At 48.2% G+C, this 25,474-nt stretch overlaps 4 protein-coding genes and 1 long non-coding RNA gene across 6 annotated transcripts in view; 2 read left to right on the top strand and 3 right to left on the bottom strand.

The window, feature by feature from the left end:
• Positions 1-215: 215 nt before the first annotated feature.
• Positions 216-2,311, bottom strand: LOC309715228 (early growth response protein 1-B-like). Its single transcript, XM_082548188.1, has 2 exons — positions 1,918-2,311; positions 216-1,596 (listed from the first exon to the last, which is right to left on the bottom strand). The coding sequence occupies exons 1-2, from the start codon at positions 2,081-2,083 to the stop codon at positions 443-445; spliced, it is 1,320 nt and encodes a 439-aa protein (XP_082404314.1). The 5' UTR covers positions 2,084-2,311; the 3' UTR covers positions 216-442.
• A 9,644-nt stretch (positions 2,312-11,955) lies between these two features.
• Positions 11,956-18,026, top strand: drc2 (dynein regulatory complex subunit 2). The gene is given in 11 exon segments (XM_082548307.1): positions 11,956-12,205; positions 14,645-14,684; positions 14,686-14,833; positions 15,017-15,184; positions 15,269-15,438; positions 15,572-15,722; positions 15,797-15,955; positions 16,224-16,442; positions 16,516-16,635; positions 16,799-17,012; positions 17,771-18,026. Coding segments are annotated over 11 exon segments (1,638 nt in total). The 5' UTR covers positions 11,956-12,144; the 3' UTR covers positions 17,959-18,026.
• Positions 12,707-17,615, bottom strand: LOC309715297. The gene is made up of 2 exons (XR_014279175.1): positions 17,370-17,615; positions 12,707-13,231 (listed from the first exon to the last, which is right to left on the bottom strand). It is a non-coding gene; the product is annotated as an uncharacterized lncRNA (long non-coding RNA).
• Positions 18,027-19,785: 1,759 nt separating the features above from the next.
• Positions 19,786-21,134, top strand: LOC309715258 (heat shock protein beta-11-like). The gene has a single exon (XM_082548236.1). It carries the CDS (start codon positions 19,918-19,920, stop codon positions 20,566-20,568), a length of 651 nt encoding a protein of 216 aa, XP_082404362.1. The 5' UTR covers positions 19,786-19,917; the 3' UTR covers positions 20,569-21,134.
• Positions 21,135-23,106: 1,972 nt separating this feature from the next.
• The window catches only part of fam53c (family with sequence similarity 53 member C), a 12,540-nt gene continuing 10,172 nt past the window's right edge, over positions 23,107-25,474 (bottom strand). For both annotated transcript variants that reach the window (XM_082548191.1, XM_082548190.1), the window contains exon 4: positions 23,107-25,244. In XM_082548191.1, the coding sequence (XP_082404317.1) occupies positions 24,960-25,244 (285 nt within the window). In that variant the 3' untranslated portion in view covers positions 23,107-24,959. The remainder of the gene's footprint in view (positions 25,245-25,474) is intronic.

Here is a 25,474-nt window from a genome sequence, read left to right as displayed (position 1 = left end):
CTCAGACTGACAGGAGCTACAAACCTGAGTGAGAATCCCTCGAACAGTGACTTCAGGTTTTGCCTCAGAAACGTTTACGCCGCACGTAACTGAGGGTTTCTGACTTTTGTCTCATGTCACATGACCTCCATCAGCTGATGTGAAACACACACACACACACACACACACACACACACACACACACACACACACCTCCTACAAATTAAAAGCACCAGCAGGGTTCAGACTTTTATTGTTGAAGCTCTTTGAGAGGAAACAGGTGGAGTAGAAAATGTAAACATACAGGCCTACTCAGTAGGCGGAGCACGTGAACACATGTTCACCAACATGCGTGTAAACAATATGTACAAACTACGGGATTCATATTTACACCACGAGGCGACCTTTGACCCCGCACGGTAAACATTTCTGCAGTCCGATGCTGTCAGCCTGAGGTCAAAGGTCAACACATGCTGGAGCTGTGGGGGGAGGGCAGCTCTGCCTGGGGGCTCGCCATCGGTGAGGAGCAGGAGGGGGAGTAGAGGTGGGGGGACGGCGAGGAGCTGTAGATGTGTGACAACGAGGAGGAGGAGGTGAAGCAGGGGGAGGAGCTGTGTGCGGGGGAGGAGTATGTGGGGGGTGTGGTGATGGTGGCGGTGGAGGCAGAGTTACTGTTGTTTTTGCGCTCGCGCTGCCTCTGGTGGATCTTGGCGTGCCTCTTGCGCTCATCGCTGCGGGCGAACTTACGTCCGCACTCAGCGCAAGCAAACGGCTTCTCGCCGGTGTGAGTGCGGATGTGCGTGGTCAGGTGGTCGCTGCGGCTGAAGCTGCGCATGCAGATGCGGCACTGGAACGGCTTCTGACCCGTGTGCACGCGCACGTGGCGCGTCACCTCGTCGGAGCGGGAGAAGCGGCGGTCGCAGCCTTCAGCGGGGCAGGCGTATGGCCGCTCGTGAGGCGGCGTTTTGCACTGGCGGCCAGCGGCAAACTTCCTGGGTCTGCCAGATTTGGTGAGCTGCGCGTTGTAGGCGGGGCCAGGAGGCTGGATCTGGATCTGCGAGGAGAAGGCTTTGATGGTGGAGAGTGGCGTGAGCGGTGGCGGCTTCTGATCCACGTTTACGCCGGGCTCGGCATCCGACTGCTGCGGCAGAAGGTAGTCTGGCAACATCGTCACCAGCGAGGACGGCTGCAGGCCGAGACGGGACGCAGCAGCGGCGGTGTAGGCGGGAGGCGGACCCTGCTGCGGCGAGAAGGCCAGAGGGGCTGGCTGACAGTCTGTGGCCGGGAGGAGCGGCTCGGCGCCGGCTGAGGTGTAGGTCGGTATCGCCGAGAAGACAGAGGTGATTTCAGCAGAGCCGCAGGTCACCTGGATGGAACTGATGGTCGAATGGGATGGCGATGATGATGTCACTGACGATGAAGACACAGGAAGGCTGGAGGCAGTGGGCGGAGCCGCCACGCCGACCAACAGGCTTAGGAGAGACTCCGCCCACAGATTATTGCCGCCACAGGTCGACACAGACGGCTCAAAGGAGAAGCGGCCGCTGTACGCCAGCGAGGGCAGGCGGGGCGTCAGTGGGAGGAGGCTCTGTAGGTCTGGGAGGTCCGAGAGGGAATCTGAGGGGAAGAAGGAGGCGCACGGGTGAGAACACATCACAGCACACTTGGGAGTCTTATTTATTGGTTCATTAGGAAGCACCCTTTGACCTCCGTACGGTGGCCTGATTGGTCCATGAGCTCTGCCATGGTGCAGGGAAAGCGCACCTGTGGCTCACACAGCTGCAGGTGTGAGCCACAGGTGAGCACGAGCTCAGCTTTACTGACAAACATTTAAATCACAATAAAACACTCTCTCGTGCAACTTTGCAGTCTGTAATGCGAGCTGCAGCATGCGCGCGCACGCGTGCGACACAGATAAACGGGTGACCGGCTCCTCACCTCCGTACTCTCCGGATTCTCCGCTCAGCTGCCCGGCTCCCTCGGCCCCGGAGGCGGCCAGCAGCAGCATCTGCAAGTCCTCCAGCTTCGGGTATCCGTCCAGTGGAGACAGCGGCGGCGGTAGACCGGGTAGCGGCTCCGGCAGCAGAGCCCTTGTGGCCGCCATGTCCCTGCGGGGGGAGCTCCTCGGCTCCCGGAGCTCCTTCGCTGCTGAGCCCCGCGGAGAGGCGCTCCTTCCGGGCGGAAGCTGCCGCTCGCGGGACGCCAACGCTGGAGATGAGACTCTACCGGAGGGTCACCGGCGCAGGTGAGACCGCTGCGTCATCAGAGGATGTAAACAACATCAGCTGTTTGTTTCTGGCTGTCGCGAGCGCACAGCCTGAACTCGGTGCTGTCAGGTCCTCTCGGAGGATTCCCGCCTTTATAAAGACTCCTGCGTGACGTAGATTCCCAAATATGGCGGGTCGGAAGCCCATATTTGGTCCGAACGGGGCGCGTGCTCCCGCGGCCGTCCGCGGTCCCGGCGCCCCTTGTCCCGCGCTTTCAGGAGCGAACACGGTTCGGCCCGGTCCGGGGCTCGGCCTGGCCGCGTACCCGCCGGACCGAGCCCGAAACGCGGCGCGCGGCCAGACGCCATGGCCGGAAACCCCGGAGACACGTCACGGCTCCGCGCTGTGTTTGAGGGCTCGAGGTCACGTGGAGCGCATCCAGCCGCGTCATCACTTCCTCCTACCTTATTTGGGTGGTTTCCTGTGAGCGCGGCCCCGAGCCGCTCTCACCCGCGTGCACGGCCGGGAACAGCGTGAAAACAAACCGGCACGTGCGACAACAGCGCTCCATGTACGAGGAACGGACAGAACATTAGGAACAGCTCCGTATAGGGAAACGCAGCAGCTGCAGTTCCGCTGGCCGCCAGCAGGGCTCCAGCACACACCTGAGCTGTGTCCGAAGCACTTCCGGTCTCCGAGCTTACATTTATTTTTGTACAAACACAATACAACGTTCAGTAAAAACAACCACAGCCCTCACCTGCTGAGGCCCAAAGGCACACCGGCAGTCATTAGAGTCACAGTAGAAAAAACATCTCCACATCTGAGACTTCTAAGAGGAGCGTGGCAGGAGAACAAACCGTCCTACCGTAAGTAGTTCATGCACATTCCTGCTGTCACAGAGTAATTCCAGCACAAGTTTAAGTAGGTATGACGGTTTGCCACTTAACTTTGCCCATCAGTACAGAACAGCAGGCACAGGTGAGGATGAACTCAGGTGTCAAGGATGGGTGTTGATGATGTCACAGAGTGTTCACAGGGAGGCGTGGCTTCTCCAGGAGCAGGTCTGTCTTTAATAAACGGCCGGTGTTGCTGCTGCAGGTTTAAACTCACTGAACCTGAAAGTAATGAAATGTCAGCGAGCGCCACCGGGTCACCTGAGCATCATTGTTCCAGTCTGTGAAAGATGTCCGGTCACATTCACAGCTCCACATCCAGGTGAGGTCTAAGGGATGTTACCTGTGCAGCAGCAGCCTCTGATTGGTCTGTAAGCTTTGCCTCACTGTTACATTTAAGCTTTAATGACAGCACACAGGCTGAGAGAGGAGGAGCAGGAATAAACAAGTGGGTGTACAGGTAGAGTCACCACCTCAGTTACACAGCCTATGTTAGCAGTTCTGTTAGCACTGCTCTCCCCAGGGCTGAGTGACGAGCACACCTGTGTGGGGTGGGGGACGAGTCTGCCGACAGGGACGAGGTGGAGCGGCTGAAGGCGTGGTGCAGGGACAGCAACCTGCTCCTTAACCGGGGGCGATTCTAGGATCAGAGCTTTGGGGGTGCTGAGCACCCAGAGAGCTGCCCAGCCAGGCAAGATAAACTTTACACATCACGATAAGACGTCTTCCCCGTCTCTGTCAGTCCCTGCGTCCTTAAATGTGGTCCCGAGTTGTCTCTGAATGTCTCCTCGGTGCATTTAAACCCCTGCTCCTCCCTGTCCTCACCGTCTGTTGTCTTCGTCTCTGTTATCAGTCATCATAATTTTACCATCTCTGTGCAAGTCTGCAAATTTCTTTATTAAATCATAAGATTCTTAAATTCATCAAGTCTCTCTGTGCCTGGGTCCTCGTCACAAAACATGACATCACTGCTTTGCACATTTTAACACAATTTAATCCACATTTGTGAAAGAAAAGAAAAACACTTTTTTAAAGTCTGTAACAAAACCATCAAATCTGATCAAGGTTATTTAAATGCTGCAAAAGAAGAATGGATTGGAATAAAAATAAAAATACATATCCTAACCTTCATTACTGGGAGAATAATGAATGATGCTCACAGTGAGTGAAAAGTAAACTGAGAGCATTTTTTGGACCGAGATTCACTTTTAATGTGTGTGTGTGTGTGTGTAATATAATACAGATACATAAAAACACTCCCGAAACAGAAGAAATTATTACAAAATATTAATAAAAACTATAAAACTGGAGGCAACAGCCTGTGGTAGAATGTATACCATGCATGAAAAAATCTTTTATGACTTTCATGCTTTCATAGTGGTGCTTGGGAGAGCTTGACCTTTTATCAGGTGGTCCACACTGTAACAAGTGTGAGAATCACTGATAAGTGTGTGTGTGCTTTTGGAAAACATTTAAAGCTGCAGTACAGAATCTTTGAAACAAGCTTAAAACATTTGTAGAAACAGAGCATCTGCTTCTCTTTACAGCTTTACAGAGGTTTCAGTAAAGCTGTGGCTGAACCACATAAAAATATATCATTAATTTTACTCTCCCCGATCAATGATAATGTTATGTTGGGATGTTGTTAAAGAGGGTCAAAATGTTTCAGCCCAGTTTGTTTAGCAGATTCTGTTTAGCAGCTTTAATACAGGGAGGACACAACTTCCAGACTGTGAGTAAAATCAGGTTTTCCTCTTTGTCAGGTTAACAGTTTCTGCCTGTCACTGCTCCCTGTCTGTTAGCTTACCTGCTTCTTCCTCACCTCGTACTTTCTCCTCACGTTCCCTCTTTGGACTGACAATCATACACAAATAGATTCAATTAGATGAAAAATTACATTAATATGAAAAAATACTATTAAGATCACTAATAAAAAGTCCTCTCAGTGTACTTTCAACCAAAAGGCAAATAACCAAACCACACGAACATCTAATAAAAGATAAACATTGAAACACTGATCCAACATTATTCCTGATTGATGGATCATTTGATTTTACACTTTTACCTGACGTGGCTCCTTTTTTGAAAAAACTTCCTCATATCCATTATGAACCTGGCTGTCTGTACACACACACACACACACACACACACACACACACACACACACACACACACACACACACACACACACACACACACACACCAGGTCAGTTAGCATCCATTTCTAACAGGACGGTGGTAACAACAGCAGCTACGGACAATTATAAGTCTTAGATTTTAAACAGGCTGTAAACATTTCAATGGGAGCAACAGGACGGTCAGATGTGGCTGATTTTACAGAGCAGGACGGATTGTAGGGCAGCAAACATCGTCAGAAAACACGTTTTCAACACTGCAGGTTACCTGGTGTAATGTTTTTCCTACCAACTATATAAAGAGTAACTGAAGGTTAAATGCAGCCAACATGTCCTGTTTTAAGCCAGACACTTCCACCTCTGCTCCGCTGCGTCTCAGCCACCATCGCTCTGGCAGACAGAGCGCTAGAGCCAGAGCAGGGGGGAGCTGGAACAAACCACTTTGGGAGGCGGGGGGATTTCTATACTTTTGTTGTTAAAATGTTACGTCTCAAACAAGTAAAGTACTGTATGCTTTTTATATTTTTAGTAGTGTGTCACACAAACAGCAAATATTGTCAAAAAAAGTAAGAAATCTGTGGGGGTGCTTTGATTCACTTTGGGGCTGAAGCACCTCCAAAATGGGCTACAGTCGCCCCCGTCCTCAACACAACCACGACCAAGGAGACGGTCGTGGCTTTCAGGAAAAAAGTAACATTAAACCACTTTACATCAGTGACGATGGTGACGGACATGCAAGAGGACACGTCGTGGGGGTGAACACAGCAGAGACTTTATTTCCTGATGTCCTCCTTCTATTTTTCCTCAAACCTTTATTTAAACATCAGTACAATACAAAATGGATTTAAACAGTACCACAATAATGGTGTTGTACTTACAAAATGCATGTATGCATAGATAAACAAGTACAAGAACAGTATTCAGAAACAACAATATAAATATGTTAGGGGGAAACTGATCAAGCCAAAGAACAAAGTGACTGAAAGATCTTGATTTTTTCACAAACACCAATCGTTTTATAGCTTTGGGTTCGTGGAGTTCTTAACTGAGTTAAGATACTCTACAAGTTCAAAGGAGAATACATAAAAAGAGAGATGTCTTCCTAAACATGTGGACTTGTGAATATGAAATTTAGCCATTAAAAGTAACAAGTTAACCAAAAATCTGTTATCAAAGTTGGATTGTTTTTGGTTTTTGTGCAGAATAAACAAAACATATTTCCAAAACAGTACAAATCCTTTAAATACATTTTCTGAGATAAAAACACAAACTCTGCCAGAAATCTTGCACAAGGTTACAAAACCAAAAAGATGTGCAGTAGATTCCTTGGTTTTACAAACGCTGCAGCTCGTATCAATGTCTAATCTGAATTTGCTTTGAAGATCATCTTTAGAAGAATAAATTCTGTGTATTCATTTATAAGAAATATCTTTCATTTTGTTGGTAATTAAAAACTGATTAGGGAGTCTCCAAACTTCGTTCCACATGATACCATCAGAAAAAAATGACACATGGTAGCGTGGTTATGGTACTCTGAAATAAAGCTCTGATCGATTTATTGTTGTCTTTAGGTTGCTTAGAAAAGCAAATCTTGCCAACAAAAGTTTGTATGTTTGTATGGGAGTGAAGTGATATTAGGTTGATTCTTAAACAGCATACAAACCCCTGATGGTATCAGGCCAAATACTTTTGTATAATCATGACGACTTATAGCTAAACTGAAATGTAAACAAAATTCTTCACAGGAGCAAAGCTGGTTGACTAAAACAATGTTATTCCCAAACCAACGTTATTCCAGACATAATAACTGTGTGGACTAAAGTTATGCTTGTAAACAAGAGTCCGTGCTAAAAAAGCTCGACGATGAACAGCAGAGATTTTTAAAGGGATTTTATCAAAATTACAAGTAAGGAAAAATTCACCTAACTTCAAATTTCAAAATTCAAATTTTATTTGTCACGTACACAGTCATACACAGTACGATATGTAGTGAAATGCTTGGACAACTGCTCGTGACCTAAAGAAAACAAAAAAGGAAAAGGCTATGAATAAGATAGGAAATAAATATGAAAAATTAAAAAGGGTAAATTTAACTAGGAAGGAATAAAATATAAATTAAGGTTAAAAATGAAATAACTGTACAACACAAATTAGAATGAAGGGTAAATTTAACTGGGAAGAATAAGATAAAATATATAAATTAAAGTTGAAAATAAAATAACTGTACAACAAAATACACAATATAGAACTATATAAGAATGTATGAAGAAATCTAAATATAAATAAATATATACACAATAACAGCAGCTGTACAAGTATTAACCGGAAATGAAGAATATAGTGACCAGTGTTGTGCAAAACCAAAGTCCAGAAAGTCCAGTGTGTGTAAGAACTGTATGTGTGGGTCAGTACTGTGTGGTGGTGTGATTGCATGAACTTAACTTAGCATGAACACAGGTATAGTTTTCCAAATGGAAGATAATTCGATTCTTTAACCAATTTATTTTGAATGTGTTATTTAAAGTGTTTAAATTAACACATTAAGCGTTGACAGAGTTCATAAGAACTGTTTTTAATGCCGTGTCCTATTTTTCCAGATAAAGTTGAAAAGTAACTTATCAACCTCGTTTATGAGTTTTTTATCAAGGTGCAACCTTCTGCTTCAGTTATTCATACTCTGCCTTTTAACGACAGATCTCTAAAGAGCCACTGATTGAATCTGTGTTTGAGTTTCTCTAGAATAGGAAATGTTGACCTGATGTCCTTCTACAGAGCTGAGACTGGTCAGGGGATCATCAGCTGATCTTTACTCTGGATGGACGGCAGCGCGGTGTGAGGAGGACTCGTCACGGCGCTGCTGCTGTCAGGCACAGAGACTGGCCCATCAAGACTCACTCTCATTTCATCAGTCCATAAAACCTTAGAAAAACCAGTCTTGAGATATTTCTTGGCCCAGTCTTGACGTTTCAGCTTGTGTGTCTTGTTCAGTGGTGGTCGTCTTTCAGCCTTTTTTACCTTGGCCATGTCTCTGAGTCAAATCAAATCACTTTTATTGTCACATCACATGTGCAGGTACATTGGTACAGCACATGTGAGTGAAATTCTTGTGTGCGAGCTTCACAAGCAACAGAGTTGTGCAAAATACAAGAATGTAAACAAGCAAAAATACAAGAATGGCTACATCTGAAACTAATAAATATATGTACAATATATAATAGTATATGCATTTCTGGATGTGTATACTAAATGTTTTTCTACGTGTGTGTGTGTGTGTGTGTGTGTGTGTGTGTGTGTGTGTGTGTGTGTGTGTGTGTGTGTGTGTGTGTGTGTGTGTGTACACATATTTTACAAATTAAATAGAGTAAACAATAAATAAAATATATAAAATATACAGAGTTGAATATGTGCAAAACAGTGGCATTACTGTACAGTATGGAGTGCATAATGTTGAAGTTCCAGTAGTGAAGCTGAGGTGACTATGACGTGTTCAGCAGTCTGATGGCCTGATGGAAGAAGCTGTCTCTCAGTCTGCTGGTACGGGACCGGATGCTGCAGAACCTCCTTCCTGATGGAAGCAGTCTGAACAGTTTATGGCTGGGGTGACTGGAGTCCTTGATGATCCTCCCCGCTTTCCTCAGGCAGCGCTTCCTGTAGATGTCTTGGAGGGAGGGAAGCTCACCTCCAATTATCCGTTCAGAGCACCGCACTACTCGCTGGAGAGCTTTGCAGTTGTAGGCGGTGCTGTTGCCATACCAGGTGGTGATGCATCCAGTGAGGATGCTCTCAATGGCACAGTGATAGAAGGTCCTGAGGATGCGGGGGCTCATGCCGAATCTTTTCAGTCTCCTGAGAAAGAAGAGGCGCTGCTGCGCCTTCTTCACTGTTTTGTTTGTGTGTACTGACCACGTAAGATCCTCAGCCAGGTGTACACCAAGGAACCGGAAGCTGCTCACTCTCTCCACAGCAGCGCCGTTGATGGTGATGGGGGTGTGTACTTCTCTGCACCTCCGGAAGTCCACTATCAACTCCTTTGTCTTTGCGACGTTGAGGGTGAGATGGTTGTCTTGACACCAGTGGGTCAGGGCGCTGACCTCCTCCCTGTAAGCCGTCTCATCACCGTTGGTGATAAGACCCACCACTGTAGTGTCGTCCGCAAACTTCACAATGATGTTGGAGCTGTTAGTGGCTGTGCAGTCGTAGGTGTAGAGTGAGTACAGGAGAGGGCTCAGTACACACCCCTGTGGAGCACCAGTGTTCAGTGTGATGGGGGATGAGGTGATGCTGCCCAGTCTGACCACCTGGCGTCTGTCAGACAGGAAGCTAAGGATCCAGCTGCAGAGGGAGCTGCTCAGTCCTAGATCCTGCAGTTTCCTGTCCAGCTTCGAGGGAACGATGGTATTGAATGCTGAGCTGTAATCTACAAACAGCATCCTCACATACGTGTCTCTCTTCTCCAGGTGTGACAGGGCAGTGTGTAGTGTCAGGGCTATGGCATCATCAGTGGACCTGTTGTGGCGGTATGCAAACTGTAGAGGGTCCAGTGAGTCGGGTAGTGCAGAGCAGATGAAGTCCCTGACCAGCTTCTCGAAGCATTTGCTTACGATGGGGGTCAGGGCTACAGGTCGCCAGTCGTTCAATGAGGAGATGGTGGAGGATTTGGGTACAGGGACGATGGTGGCCATTTTGAAGCAGGCTGGGACTACAGACAGAGAGAGGGAAAGGTTGAAGATGTGCGTGAACACTCCAGCCAGCTGAGCCGCGCATGACCTGAGGACGCGGCCGGGAATCCCGTCCGGACCAGTAGCTTTGCGTGCGTTCACCTTCCTGAAGCACCTCCGCACATCCTCCTCAGACACAGTGTGCGCACTGACGTCATCCGCGGTGCGCACACTGTCCGGTCTCATGGTGTTCGCTGTGTCGAATCTAGCGTAGAATACGTTTAGATCCTCACACAGAGAGGCTGTGGTCTGCGGTGTGCTGGTTTTCCCTCTAAAGTCTGTGATCGTGTTTAGTCCCTGCCACATACTCCGAGGGTTGTCAAACTGTTGCTCCACCCTGTCCCTGTACTCACGTTTGGCTGCTTTGATCGTCTTCCGGAGTTGGTAATGTGCGTGTTTGTAGTCCGATGTGTTCGCGGAGGCAAAGGCGGTGCTCCGTGCCGCCAGTGCCGCGCGGACATCTCCGTTAATCCAGGGTTTTGATTTGGGAAGGAGTATTGCACACCTTGTGCTTTTGGGCACTCCAGTGATGTTGCAGCTCTGAAATATGGCCAAACTGGTGGCAAGTGGCATCTTGGCAGCTGCACGCTTGACTTTTCTCAGTTCATGGGCAGTTATTTTGCGCCTTGGTTTTTCCACACGCTTCTTGCGACCCTGTTGACTATTTTGAATGAAACGCTTGATTGTTCGATGATCACGCTTCAGAAGCTTTGCAATTTTGAGACTGCTGCATCCCTCTGCAAGATATCTCACTATTTTTGACTTTTCTGAGCCTGTCAAGTCCTTCTTTTGACCCATTTTGCCAAAGGAAAGGACGTTGCCTAATAATTATGCACACCTGATATAGGGTGTTGATGTCATTAGACCACACCCCTTCTCATTACAGAGATGCACATCACCTAATATGCTTAATTGGTAGTAGGCTTTCGAGCCTATACAGCTTGGAGTAAGACAACATGCATGAAGAGGACGATGTGGACAAAATACTCATTTGCCTAATAATTCTGCACTCCCTGTATACCAAGTTTATTGTTAATTAATAAGAAACTGCAGACGATTCCATTCTGAGCTGAAGAAGCTTCTGATTGGTTCGTAGAGTCCATGTGAGTAAACTGGTGGCACAGCTGTGGATGCATATAAGGCAAAACACAGAGGCTGTTTCTGTGACATGGGAACATCAAGAGATGTCAAACAAAACAGCAGGAAGAGAACTGTGGAGCTGCATAAGTGTGGCTCAGTTTGAATACAATTTGGTGCCATTTACAATTAAGAAATACAGACAGTTTCTCTCTTTACTCTTAAAGTTAACAAATATGTTTTTATATTTATCTAAAAAATAAACATTTAGTCTGATTTGATGTTACAATTAAAAAAGTGTTTTTATCTGAAGAGTAAATATCTGGTTTCAACTGTAGATTTGATGATTGTCAGCACAGAGAGGGAACAAGAGCAGGTGAGACACACCTGTTAGTCACATGGTTGTTTGCCAAAAGTATCACCGTATCACAGGTCCTCATGTATCTCGTACCTCGTGTTTCTTTTTAGGTTTGTTATTTTTCAAATTCTATATTTATTAAGTTATGCAGCTTGTTTGCACAACAAGGCTAAATAATTATATAAACTTTTCTCAATCTAAATATTGGACTTTGGTAGAATTAAAAAATAAGTGTAGTGCAGGTCTATGATGATTTTCAGTGCTGCTATCATCTAGTTCAGATTCTGGTTCTGTCTTGGTTAAGTTCTCAGTAGTCCTGATTTTGAACTGTTGTAGTCCTGTTTTAATTCCGGATCAGTTCTGGGTCTGGTTGAATCGGGGTTTAGTCCTCGTGTCTTGATACAGCCCGACTTTGTTCTGCCTCGCTGCTTAATTAAAAAACTAGTCTAAGGTGTCCTGCACATGTGATATATATTTTTCCCTCTATGAAGTCATTCTTTTTTGAACAAAACTCAAAACAGAGCCAATTAATCTTTCAGTCATTTCTAACCCCCCCCCCCAAAAAAATCCCACATGCATACCACCCTTTAGGGCTAAGCCCCGGGTGTTTCAAATGTCTGGCTCCGCCTCTGATTCAGACGTCGGCTCAGACTCGGGTGTTTCAGCTGTTTCCGGTCGTTTGGTTTTAGAACAACTTAAATTTAAATTCTTCTTCTGTTGAAATATCTGCAAACAGCTGACGGCTGTCACGTGACCCCGGCTGACGCCGTTGCTATGGTGACGGATCGCAAACGCGGAGGTCACAGTCGCGGGTCTGCAGCGGCTCTCCTGAACGGTAAGACCGGAAGTGTCTGACCTTCACCTGCGCCCACGTTAACGGGAAACCGGGGCGACGTCACTGCGCGCGGTGCAGATCAAAGAGCCGCTCGGCTGGCTTTGAGTTAAATATAATTACATTTGGAAACGAGGGTCCACGAGCTGTCATCAGACACGCGCTGCTGCTGTTGCCTAGCAACGGCGCCAACTGCCGGAGACGCTCAGGACAGAAACTTACTGCAGAAGCCTGAGTGTGGCAAGCAGGTGTGGGCGGGGTCACCTGTGAGGGTTTACCTGAGACAGGAGGACCCGTCGATGGCCTCCAGGGGCAGCCAGTCGTGTTGTGGGCGGTGTTAATGACTGAGCTGGGCCTCAGTCACATATACGATCATTCTGATCATCCATCAGTATTTTTATGTCTATGAAAGCGAAGCTGACACTGTGAGACTTCATCGAGGCGTGAGCGTCACAGCAGAGGCCTTTGAGTCAAAGTAACAGGATCAAACAGACACACATGAAGCAGAGTTTCCTGTCCTGGCTGTTTATAGCAAATAACCTTAAAATATTCTGCAGTAGAACAAAAACTGAAGAGCTGGAAGGAAAGCAGCAAAAGTCAAAGTGAATTCATGACGATGTTTATGTGAAGTGTCGTTTGGATCTTCTTCTGCTGCTGGTTCGGTCAGTTTTGGTCTGAGAGACAAACCTGCAGCTCAGACTCCAGCGCAAAAAAAGACGTAAACACGAAGCGCGGACGCATCACAATCTGCGGCTGTCGGCTGACGTGCGCTTTGTGTTTACGTCTTTGTGCAGAATCTGCTCTGGTTTGCTGAAATTTTGTGAGCTTTAACCTGAGATTCTGGAAAATCATTAATCCAAACCCAGCACTGAGTACAAACAGCAGGCAGGAGGAGCACGCTCTCCACCGAGGAGGGGAGAAGGTCAGCAGCAGCTCCTGGTCCAGGTTCTTCTTCCTCAGGACACGGAGGAGGTGCAGCTGCTGCTGGCCTTCTTTACCAGGGCGATGGTGGTGTGGCTGCACAGAAACCTGAAGGTGGAGTAAAAGTAAAGTAAAATTTTATTTATATAGCACCTTTCAAGATAAGATCACAAAGTGCTTCACAGAAGCAGAAATGGACACACGACCTCAAACAAACGAAATCAACCAAAAGCAAGTTTAAACAGATACGTTTCTAACTGCTTTTTAAAAGAGACGAGTCCACAGATCAAAGGGAGCCACTGACGCTCTGTCACCTTCTGTTTTTAGCCTTGTGTGCTGGACAGCCAGCAAGCTGGTCGCATGCTGGGGCGATGAAGAAGCTCACCGATGTAAGCTGGAGCTACACCGTGCAGGGCCCTGTAGTCATGATTAGGGAAGGAGATGAACCTGTCAACGAGTTTTTCTCCACAAACGCTCCGCTTTACGACAGACACGCTTTAAACAGCGAATGCTGTCGTTTGTCCAGGGAGAGGCTTTTCACACAGGGCTAGTGTAGCTTTAACGGGGCCAATATGATCTCAAATAGAAAGACAACAATTATTAAAAACATTTGTTAATAAATCAACATCGTTAGAAGCAGGCAGAACAAATGAAAAACATCAGAAACGTTAGCAGCCGTAGAGGAATTTAAGGTGCGCGAGCTAAAAACATGACGAACAGGAGAAGGAGGCCAATAAATAGACGGGTTAAAAATGATACGAGGATGGTCCGACATAAAACGAGGTCCAGAGAGTGTCCTTTGGTGTGAGTGGGGCCGGACACATGCTGTGGGAAATGAAGAGTCCATGATGCTAAGAAAACCTCAGCTTCCTCATCATGTTGCATGTTAAAACCCCCAATTATTAACGACGTGGACAGCTTCAAGATGGGAGATAAAAAGTCACTGAACTCCTGTAAAGATGGACTGCGGCACTGAGGAGAGTGAACACAAGGAAAGCGGCGGGGCCAGACGGCATCACCGGCCGTCTGCTGCGCTGCTGTGCTGACCAGCTAGCAGGTGTGTTCACTTACATCTTCAACGAGTCCCTGGAGAAGTCTGTGGTCCCCACATGCTTCAAAAGATCCACCATCATCCCTGTGCCCAAGAACAGCAAACCCTCATCCCTGAACGATTACCGGCCAGTTGCACTGACCTCGGTAGTAATGAAGGTGTTTGAGAGGCTGCTGAAGAACATCATCTCCTCTTCTTCCTACCCCCCCCATTTTTGCACATGTCGAGGAGCGTGTCAGGCTACATTTCACTGTGTGTTATACTTGTATAACTATGCATGTGACAAATAAAGAACCTTGAACCTTCTGACTGAAACACCACACGTGCAGCAGCCGGCGTGCTAACAGGACAGAGGCTACTTCCATCTTTTATATACAGGCTGGTTTGGGGTCAGGTGGTAACTCTGAAAGGAGGAGCTTAAACCCGATGAGCTCATGTTTGCAGGTCTTATTTCTCACAAATACCCGTAGGAGCTAACATCCTTCTCCACCTGCTGTCCTCTCAGCGTGACGAGGAGACGAGGAGGCATCATGCCAAAGAAGATGAAGAAGAGTGTGGGGAAGTCTGACGAGGAGAGACAGGTGCACCTGCAGCAGCGCGCTCAGGCTGAGGAGGAGCTGAAGAAGAAGAAGGAGGAGACGCTCGGCCTGTTCCTGAAGGTGACACAGAGGGAACACCTGGATCACTGTAGGGGGCGTGGCCTCTTTGACTTTCTGCTGCTGGCTCTTGTTGAACGCCTCACACTGTGTGTGTGTGTGTGTGTGTGTGTGTGTGTGTGTGTGTGTGTGTGTGTGTGTGTGTGTGTGTGTGTGTGTGTGCGTGCGTTTATGTGTGCGTTGTAGGACAAGCTGCAGAAGGAGCAGAGGAACACTGCTGTGAACCTGCTGAAGCTCCACGACGGCTGGAGGGCAATCCTCCGCCAGACCAGGGATGCCGAGCTGCGCCATGACATCATCGTGCTCCAGCAGACGTTTGAGAGGACGCTGGACGACCTGGACAGCATCGTCCAGGTGCTCCGCCCCTCGCCTGTGCTCACCCCGCCTCCCACACTCGTCTTACCCCGCTGACCAGACTCCTGCCCGTTTGTGTTGCAGAAGCTGGTGGGCGACGTGCAGGAGACGGAGCGCCAGGAGGCGCACATGCAGCGCTTCCACCTGCACCACATGGAGGCGCTGTGGGCGCTGCAGGCCGCACGGCTGCAGGGTCTGCAGCAGCAGTGGGAGCGTGCCCTGGAGGACGTCAGCGCCAGCGTCAGCTCTCAGAGGTGAGTCGTATGCTCCGCTCGCTCACCTGCCGTCAGCGCCTCCTCCAAGCCTGTGAGCTAAAGTCAGTCACATGATCCGGTGGCCTGAAGCCGGTGGAGCTGTGTTGACCTCTGACCCTGTGTGGCGTTTCAGGCAGCAGATGTTGGAGCAGTCTCAGCAGCAGGAGATCCAGCTGCAGGAGCTGACCCTGACGGCGGAGTTGCACAACACGGACGCCATGAATGACATCAGGATGCTGCTCGAGGACACGCTGGCGATGTACACGTGCTCTCTGGAGGAGCAGGTATGGCGCCGGCCCGTGGTCTCCCTCTACCTCTCAGGCCCGTCCGGCTGCGCTGACCCCCTCTCTGTGCACAGGTGGCTGCTCTGGAGGGCAGGGAGGAGGTGAGTGACGCCACCCAGACGAGCTTAGAGCACCTGCAGAAAAGTATCGTCAAGGTAACGCAGCTCGAGAAGCAGCTCGCAGACAAACAGAAGAAGATCAGCGAAGACTTGAAGACCACCAAGAAGCTGGAGGTCAGTGCGCTCACAACACCTCCACCTGTCTCTGAGCTGAGCTCATACGTACAGGTGTGTCACAGGTGTGTCACATCCACAGTCAGCTGACCCGGGTGAGCCAAACACAGTCCTGGAAACGAATTATCAGTCGTTCAGGCCACGCCCCCTAATAAATACCTTAAGTCCTAATATGATGCCTGCAGCTGTTTGAAGGAGGAGTTTGTGTGTAAACTGTAAACGTGTTCGTTTTAACACGCACTCACTGTGCTCGCTCACTTCCTGTCAGGACGCCGTCCGCAGGCTGAGGGAGAAGATGATCTCCAACAAGGCAGAAAACAGCTCGCTGGAAGAGGACCTGACCGCCACCATACATGAGCTCAACTGCAGGTCTCACGCACTCCAGGAACACCTGACCCAGTCGCACACGGCGGCGAGGAAGAGGCTCACCGAGCTCACCGTCCAGGGTGACGCCGCCGCCAAGAACCTGCAGGCCGTCGTCACCAAGGTGAAGCCCGCCTCACCTGTCTGCATCACCTGTCGGAACTGCTTCTCACCCTCCGTGTGCTCCGCTGTTTCAGGGCGAGAGGGTTCTACGGGCCGCGGACATCTGCCACCGGCTGGAGACGCAACACGACACGTTACTGACATCATCATCATCACAACGCACAGACGAGTGCCAACAGGACACGCCAGCAAAGGTAGGCTCCGCCTTCCCCAACCTGTATCCTTTTAGTTTAACTTTAGCGAGCTCCCAGGTGGGTGTGCAGCTTCTAAAACAAGCACAGTGCCAGGAAGCTCCTCCCCCACAGGTACAATATGGCCTGCAGACAGTTGTCAGCTCACCTGTCCATCGGTCTGCAGGACGTCTGTAGGTTCCCGGAACTGCAGCAGCTGCGGCGGAGCTGCAGCAGTGCTGTGCTGCAGCGTGAAGCTCTGAGGAAGCACAGCAAGGACCTGAGGCGTGAGAACGAACAGCTGCAGCTTTTGCTGCGTCAGCATGACCACCACGCCCACTTGCCCCCGCTCCACGTGGCCCGAGCTCCGACCACCACCAGCACCACACCTGCTGCGAGGGGTAGGAGCCACGTCACGGTCATCGAAGCTGCCCACGCCGTCTTGAAGCAGTGACTAATTAAAATGTGTTCGCCATGACGACCAGTAGGACGACTCCTGATGTGCTTTGAGCTTTCTTGCTAAAGGGGCGTGTCCATATAGGAGGGACCGGCCTGCAGTATACTTGAGTACTTTTAGTCGAGTATTGTGTGAAAGTCTTTGTATGTTCTCCAGTTTCCAAGTGTTTGCTGCTCTGATTGAACATTAGCTCGCTCTACAGACAAGCTTTGTTTTGGGTGAGGAACAGAAATCTGTGCAAAGCCTTTTTGTACACTCCCACCACCAGGGGGCAGAGTTTCACCAGGAAGTAGCCGCTCACCTGTTAGCATCCAGGTACCAGCTTGGATAAACAGGAAGTATAAACAGCATGATATAACTTCCGTAAACTTTTCCTGACGAGGTTTTGGTCTCAGCTGCTGTCTTTGGGGGTCTTCGGGTCGTGGCTGCTGGTCGGCCCCACAGGTGTGGCTCTGAATAACACCCAGCAGGTAGCGCCACATACAGCGAATTAAACACACAGAAAAGAAGAGAGAAAAACATGACCGTGAGGAAAAACAACTTTAAAAAGGTGAGCTTAGCAAAGGTGACTCACTGACCTGAATACCTGAAGTGACCCTCACCTGGTTACCGCTGCTAACGCTCATCAGGGCCTGGCAGGTGAGGGAAACGTGATCTGCAGATCTTTTCATGGTTTGTGGTGTCGGGTTTATTTCTCATCAGATGTTCTGACTGTGATGGAGGGTGGAGAAGTCACAAGAACTGTTTCTGCTGTGAGCCAAGCTGTTCACCAGCTAATGTTTGCAGGTGAACAGCGCCCCCCAGTGGACAGCACAAAGAAGTGTTTGAGGCCAGCAAACCAAATCCTCTTCCTGTATTTAGACTTGTTTTTAATGAAAGTGTGTGACTGAGGAATACATGAAATCTTCTTATTTGCTGTGTTTATATAACATCTGAATAAATGTACAAGAAAACCGAAGGAGCCAGCGGGGGGATTTATTTATTAACTGCTTATTTTCAGTATTTATTACTGCATCGTCCATTATATATTCTTTTATTTTCATATTCAAATAATACTTTATTTGCTTTTTTGGGTACTTTTCCATATTTTTTAAATTTAGCTTTATTTTATTTTACAAGTTGTTATATTTAATTACCCATAATTTTATTTACAGAGTGCTGAGTCACAGCAACAGCGGTGCTTCAGACTGTGAGCCCACAGTTACAATTATCCACGCAGTGAGCTAATTACCTCATGTCTTATGTACCCCACCAGAGTGTTTTTAATGTAAAATGTACCTGAGCTTAAACACAACCAAACCGAAATCCACGCGCGGGTCAGAGTCCAAAGGGCGGCACAGATCCACAGGGACTAAAACACGGAGGAGTAAGAAAACGTGGAGGATGCGGGCATCGATCCCGCTACCTCTCGCATGCTAAGCGAGCGCTCTACCATTTGAGCTAATCCCCCGCTCACGGCGAGCATACGGGAAACGTCCTATTCAAAGAGCTCAACGCCACGTGTCAGCTGAAGCGCTGACACGTGATTAGGTTCATGTCGACGTGTGATTGGCCGGGAAACAGCAGGGTGGGAGGAGCGGAAAAAATGCAGGCAAAAATAGAAATGATGGCGGTGACAGCTCAGTGCGATCTGCTCACAGGATAAAGGCGGAGGCTGACGTCACTCAGCAGCGTTTTAAACTGTGAGACGCTTTAAAAACATCCATTTAACAGAAATACGAACAGAGGCGGCTGAAACTCAGCAGCTGTTATTAACGCAGTACAGCGTCATTAAACGTTAGAGCGGGCGCTTCCCAGGTGAGCCCCAAACAGCTGGAGTTGCACTAATGCCAGCAGAGCCGAGCTGAAGAACAAAGAGCGTGACCGCTGCCCGTCTCCATGCTGGCCCCGAGTCCAGCTTCTCGGCACCCTTACTACAGTTTTACCAACACAGTGTGTCCTTGTGTTATGGGGACATACATGTGTTCACAAAGCAGCAAAGTGGGGACCCAGGTATGGTTACAGACAGATCAGGGTTACACACCATACGTCTCCAGACCTGGTGGAAACTCGACTTCCTGTGTGTGTGTGTGATCTATCTGTGTCAGGTTTAAACTTTCTGAGGACATTTGACCCTGTGACGCTGCATCGACCGTTACTCAGTTCAAGCTTGATCATTTTTGCTTATGACATACAGCTCTGTGTACTTTACCTCATATCGTTTCTTGTCAAGTGAGGATCCTCTTCTCATAAAATACCAGCTTTAGTCTCATGTCAGGACTAACCCATAAAATTGGGTCCTTGTATTCACACGGGGACTGTTTTTGCCTCTATAAAAGCAGACGATTACACACAGAAACTTCAGTCTGATGTTGGGACTGTTTCACGCGACTTTTCTCATGTTTGGACGCTTTTCCTGGGCGAGTTTGTTTTTGTACAAAGACTTATCACCATATCTAATTTTAGGTCCTCTTTATGTTTTTCATTAGAAATAATGAAAATGATTATTCCCATATTATTTCCCATGAAAATAAGCCTTTATTCAAATGTCCTGTTTTTGTGGGGAGTCATGATTAATCCCCACAAAGACAGACATACAGGCGTGTGTGTGTGTGTGTGTGTTCAGCTGCCACATGCCAACACATCTCAGCTTTGTTCTATTTCTGCTGCAGGACTCAGTCATGGTCTTTATACAGCAGGTGAACGCACACACACACAGGAATGTAGCTGGAACTTTCCGTGGGTGGGTGCATGTGGGCGGTGGTCAGCGTATAAAAACAGCAGGGAGGACGGCCATCAGGCAGACAGACTTGAGACTGAAGCAGCTCGTCACAAACCAGCACCACCACCTCCACCTCCAGGATAACAGGATGTTGTGCCCCAGTGTCATCCAGATGTCCCCCGCCGCCATGACGCCTTTCCTGGACCTGCACTGGCCCGTCCGCAGCCTGTGGCCCGAGACCCGGCCGCTTTTCTACCACATCGAGCGGGAGATGATCCGTCACATGCAGGAGATGAAGCAGAGCATCGAGTTCATGGAGCGGCTGCACCAGAAGATCTTTGAGGAGATCGATCAGACATCCTCCTGCACGGGGGTCTTCAAGCCCATCGCCTTCCAGGAGCTGGGGAGGGACGGCACCACCTTTGCCCTCAGCCTGGACACGAAGGAGTTCTCCCCGGAGGAGCTGTCGGTGAAGCAGGTGGGCCGCAAGCTGAGGGTGAGTGGCAGAACGGAGAAGAAGCAGGAGGACGGGAAGGGCTGCTACACCTACAAGTGCCAGGAGTTCAGGCAGGAGTTCGACCTGCCGGACGGCGTCGACCCCGAGGCCGTCACCTGCTCGCTGTTGGGAGGCCAGCTGCAGATTCAGGCGCCGCGGGAGAACCCCGCCAACGACGGGAAGGAGAGGATCGTCCCCATCAGCTTCACCTCAGCCCCGGCCGTCACCGCCTCCGCCTCCAGCGCTGGAGCAGAGGGGAGCGGCACCTCCACCTCAGAGAGCACCCCCACAGAGAAAAACTGAAGCCTCCCAGCAGTCTTTGGTCTGTAGTTTTACGGGGACGTTTTTCACTGTTTGTAATAAACTGTCAAGTTTAGCTTTCAGCGATGACTCATCACCTACACGTGAACAGCGAAGCGCCTCCGTCTCCCTGGTGCAGCTTTATCTGCCAGACGGAGGCGACATGGAGCTGATCCCCCCACCCCCGCACTAATACTTTATTAAACGGTCCTTAGATATTCGCACCTTGCCCAGATACTGGTTTCATCACCGTTCTCTGCACTGGTAGTTCTTTTAAACTGGTTTCTCTGGCACACGTTTTCTGTGTCAGGGCTGAACACACACCCGTCTGAGCTCCAAACATCTGGCTGCTGATTGAGTTGAAGTTAAAGAACCTTCAACATTTTCCTGACATTTGCTGTTAACCCATTTTTAATAAGAACTGAACCTGCATGTGCTTCCTGGACCGTCCATGAACTGGCGGCGTGCTCCTTTAACCTGCGACTGTGAGCAAATAAAGACACGAGACACCAGTTTTTCCCCTTTCTTTGTAAAATAATTCTCAATAAACTTAATTTATTCACAAACTGCTTTTCAAATTGCCATGTCGTCATTTTTTTGAAATCACATACAATAAAAAACATTTTCTAAAAGACAAGAGATGTCCGAGACTCTCGCTAACTCTGTACACGGCTCCTCCTCCTCGTCACGGAGCTTTTCTCACTTATTTTTTTTCAAACACGATGCGTTCATGACGACAGTCTCGCCGTGCTCAGACATCAGATTAGAAATATTAAGAAAAACAGCAGAAAATGAACAGAAGGACTAAAAATGTAACAGCTACAGTACACGTTTCCTTTTGTTCTCTGTTAGTTTCGTCTTTTTTCTTTTTAATGTTTACAGAATAATAGAGTATGTTTACTTAAGGCTTATGCTGAGTGTTATGGACCAATCAACAGAAACGAACCAAACCAGGAGGCGGGCGGGAAGGGTGTGTGTGTGTGCTTTCCTATGTGTGTAATGGGGACACTGTGTTTAATTGTGTTACAGGGACACAGTATGAATTTAGGGTTTTTCCTTTCACAAGTTTGGGAAAATTAACCTGTAGCCTTGTTTTTTTCTTACCTTCAGCACTGATCAGGACTTTCTAAGTGACACCTATCACAACTTTAATTTAAACATGTAGCACCCTGGCGTACCTCTGCCAATTTATTCTCGTGTCACAGGCGTTTTTCATGATCGTTAGGTGATTTAATCATCTTCAATGAATATACCCTAACATCTTTAATGAATAAACACAATTTCTTAATGCAAATTCAAGTTCATAATGATTGTTTAAATCAGTGACTCCCAAAATGCAGACTGGAGCCCCCTGGTGGCCTATGAAGATATTGTAGGCAGGCCGCATCATTAATTGAAATTCAGTTTGAAAATCACAAGTGTGTACAGTAACATATTCATATAAACAATAATAATAAAAGGCTCTTTGTGATATTAGTCATTACTTTCGCCTAAATTTACAGCTCTTGTATTAAAGTTTGTGTCCCAGTGCCACACCTTAGCCATAAACTGTGATATGCCTGAGTAGCATTAACAATGTACAGCCAACAGTGTGTGCTATTTAAGTTTTTAAGTGCTATTTCAAGGTAATACGTCACTCATGTCACTTTATTAGGATGAGGATTTAACCTTTAGAGGCCCATGTGAGTTTGTGGTTTTGCAGTGGGCCTCAGCACTCTGGACTTTGGGAGTCGTTGGTTTAAAGAATTCAGTGAAACCCATCCAACATTTTCTAAGATTCTTGTGCTTCTATATTTTTATGCCAAGGTAACATGCTAAAGGCATAAACATGAAGCATCAGAGGAAGACGACTGTATTTCTGAATATGTTGAAAATTTGAAATACTGGCTTCATCAGTGCTAACACAGAATCACCAGCAGATATTACATGTGACACGAAAATGTACAAACTGTCACAAAAAGTGAAGCTTTGCATTTCATCATCGATGAGTTTGAAACCCACAAAAAACTATTTGTTAATGAGATTGCAGCGCTGCCCCCTAAAGGCAGATCGCAGTAACTACACAAGCTAAAGTATTGCTAAAGTTTGAGCCAAACTAAACCTTAGTCTTACACTCTAACAAAATAAATAAATATTACACAGTGTTTTGAAATAAATACAACATCTGCATTACTCCCTCAGTTTACTTCATTAAATTTACCCACATGACTTTATCAGATACTCCTCTGGCTACTGCTGCTCTGCTAAGCTTGGCTAGTTAGCGCTTAGCATTAACAGTTTGTTGTTTATGGTGGAGTGCAGCTGTTTAACTGAGATCTTGGAGCAAAACGATGTTTTTTCAAAATAATGGAAACGGTAAAGAGCGGACACACTAGCTTTAACTTGTTTTCTCCCCCAGCGTCACGTACGTGTAACACATAACAAAGTCAAGTCTCATATAGTTACTGCGTTGAGCTTTTGTGGGGCACATGACACAAAAACGTGACACATACAAAACTGTAAAGAATGACGTGGACGCTCAGAGGACTGTTTTTGTTGTGTTTTTGAGGGTTTCAAGTTAGAATGAGAGCAAAGTCACTTTTTCAGCCAGCGTTTCCATGTTCACAGCGCACGATGTTTCTGAGCATCCAGACTGAATCCAGACTCACAGAAATGTGTAATTGCTGTAACACAGAAAACTCTCGCTGACCTATAACACTGCACCTGTAACCAAACCAACCGTGTGCGACTGGTACACCAACAGCTACACCTGCTGGGACAAACCTTCATAAAGTCCAGCAGTCACACAGAAGGAAAAGAGGCAACGTGTACTCCAAATATCAGAGACGTACTTTACTTTGTCCTGACAACTTCCTCAAAAAACTGGAGCTCGGGCTTCTTGGATGGTCTGTTAGTACAATTACCCACACAGCATGTCAGCACCTGTCGGTCAAAGAGGCCCCTGATAATACTAATGATTTACACAGGTGAGCTGGGAGTCTATGGCCCCGAGTGGGTTATAAGCCCCACCCCCTCCGTGTTAGCCTAATGTGTCAAAGTGTTTGTCATTACGCCGACGTCTGTTCGCATCAGCTCGTGTCCACTCCTTCATGTGGATCGAGCTCGCTTTCTTCAACCTGTTTGCCCGAAACTTCAAACTGTCTGGATACAAGTCACATGACCACCAGGACTGTGACGTCAGTGCCAGAACACACACACACGGTTACTCATATACTTGTGGGGACATAACTGACATAATGCTTTCTCTAACCGTAGCCGAACTGTAACCCTGACACTAAAACCACGTTCTGAGTCTCAAACATGTCTTCAAAGTCGAGGGGACGGTCCCCACAAAGATATGAATACACGCACACACACACACACACACACACACGGGGGGGGGGGGAGTGGTTTTGGGGTGTGTGCAGCAGGAATCTGTGAACACTCAGGTGAACAACAGCATCAGTGGCTGCCGGCGCTCAGCACAGCCGCCGGGAGCCTGAACGCATCACCACGCCGAGGTCACGTGACCGGACAGGTGTGTGTGTGACATCAGATTTCACGATGAAGCGAACACGCTCGATTGTAAACGGCAGCGCCTCAGGAACGAGCGCGGAGTCGCTGAGCGTCGCCTCTGTGAAACGGGACGGCGTCCAAGTGAAACGCCGACCTGTGTTTACAACGGAGCCTGAAGCAGAACGGATGAAATATCGCTCAGTCTACGTCCCGTTCTTCTCTAAGGTCAGAGGTCAGAGCAGATTGAACCCCGGTTTGTTTATTCTGACCTTGACGATGTTTTCACGCTGCAGCGGAGCAGCGGTACCACAGCTCTCCTGGAGAGTCGGTGGAACTCTGAATATATTTACAAACGTATTCGCTTTTTATTCTGGCTCTTTTTCGTGTGATGGAAGTGATGACCCCTCCCCCTGTGGCGCTGAACACTACAGTGCAAAGTTTAACCTTTAACCCCGAGACCCTTCAGACTAAATGTTTCTCCTCGGTACCTGATCCATATTTTAGTTTCCTGAACGTGACCTGACACATTTCGTACTCGAACGTTTCAGGAAGATGAGCTCGGGGTTCTGTTCTGGTTCGGGTCGGCGTGGTGATGCTGTTTCAGGACGCTGCTGCGGCATGGCGCTTGAAGGCCTGAGGCAAGGAAACTCTGTGCCTCAGAGGCAGAGCGTCGGCGCCTCAGGCTCCGGGTGAGCGTTTAACGGCGGCAGCCACATCATCACTGTCGTGTCGATCAGCTCGTCCAATGAGAGAAGGTGTTGTTCCTGAGAGCCTTGCTGATTGGTGTCAAGGAGGCGCCGAGTGTTGAGATGGTGGCGGTCCAGGAAGTGGGGATGGGGGGGTTAGATAATTTCAAAATAAAACTAAAGAACAGAGAACAGCCTTCATTTACAAATACGTCAGTTTTCTTCTATTAAGTTCAAGTCCAGCTCTGTACAGTCCCGCTCGAACACCGCCTGCTGCGCCGCCTCACGCTCGTCTGCTTCCTCCTCTCCTTCGTCGTCCTCGCGGCACTCCTCGTCGCTCTCGCTCAGCGGCCCGATGCTGGTCCTGCCCAGGCACTCGGCCGGCGAGCAGGAGCCCCGGAAGTCACCCATGAAGGGCTCCATGCCCATGCAGAGGTCGCCGCCGCAGGCCAGCCTGCCGCCGCCACGCTCCAGACACTGCGGGTCGATGCTGCGCGTCTGCGGGATGAAACATTCACAGCTGTAAATCTGCCACTCAAAGTCTGAGCGTTACACAACCTGAACAGCCAATAACGCAACAGAGGCGGAGCTAATACTAGTTTCAGGAAACATGGACTCTCGTTTCACTGTCACGCTGACCCCTAACCCTCTACTTAGAAAGAACTCGACAGACTCGATGGCGTTAAACGTTTTGAATGTAAATGATCGATCTGAGATCGACTGTGTGG

Source organism: Aulonocara stuartgranti (assembly GCF_965226115.1).
Source record: "Aulonocara stuartgranti genome assembly, chromosome: 10".
NCBI classification, from domain to species: Eukaryota; Metazoa; Chordata; class Actinopteri; order Cichliformes; family Cichlidae; genus Aulonocara; species Aulonocara stuartgranti.
The sequence above is the reverse complement of the archived record's forward strand: the minus strand, read 5'-3'. Positions and strand labels throughout refer to the sequence as shown.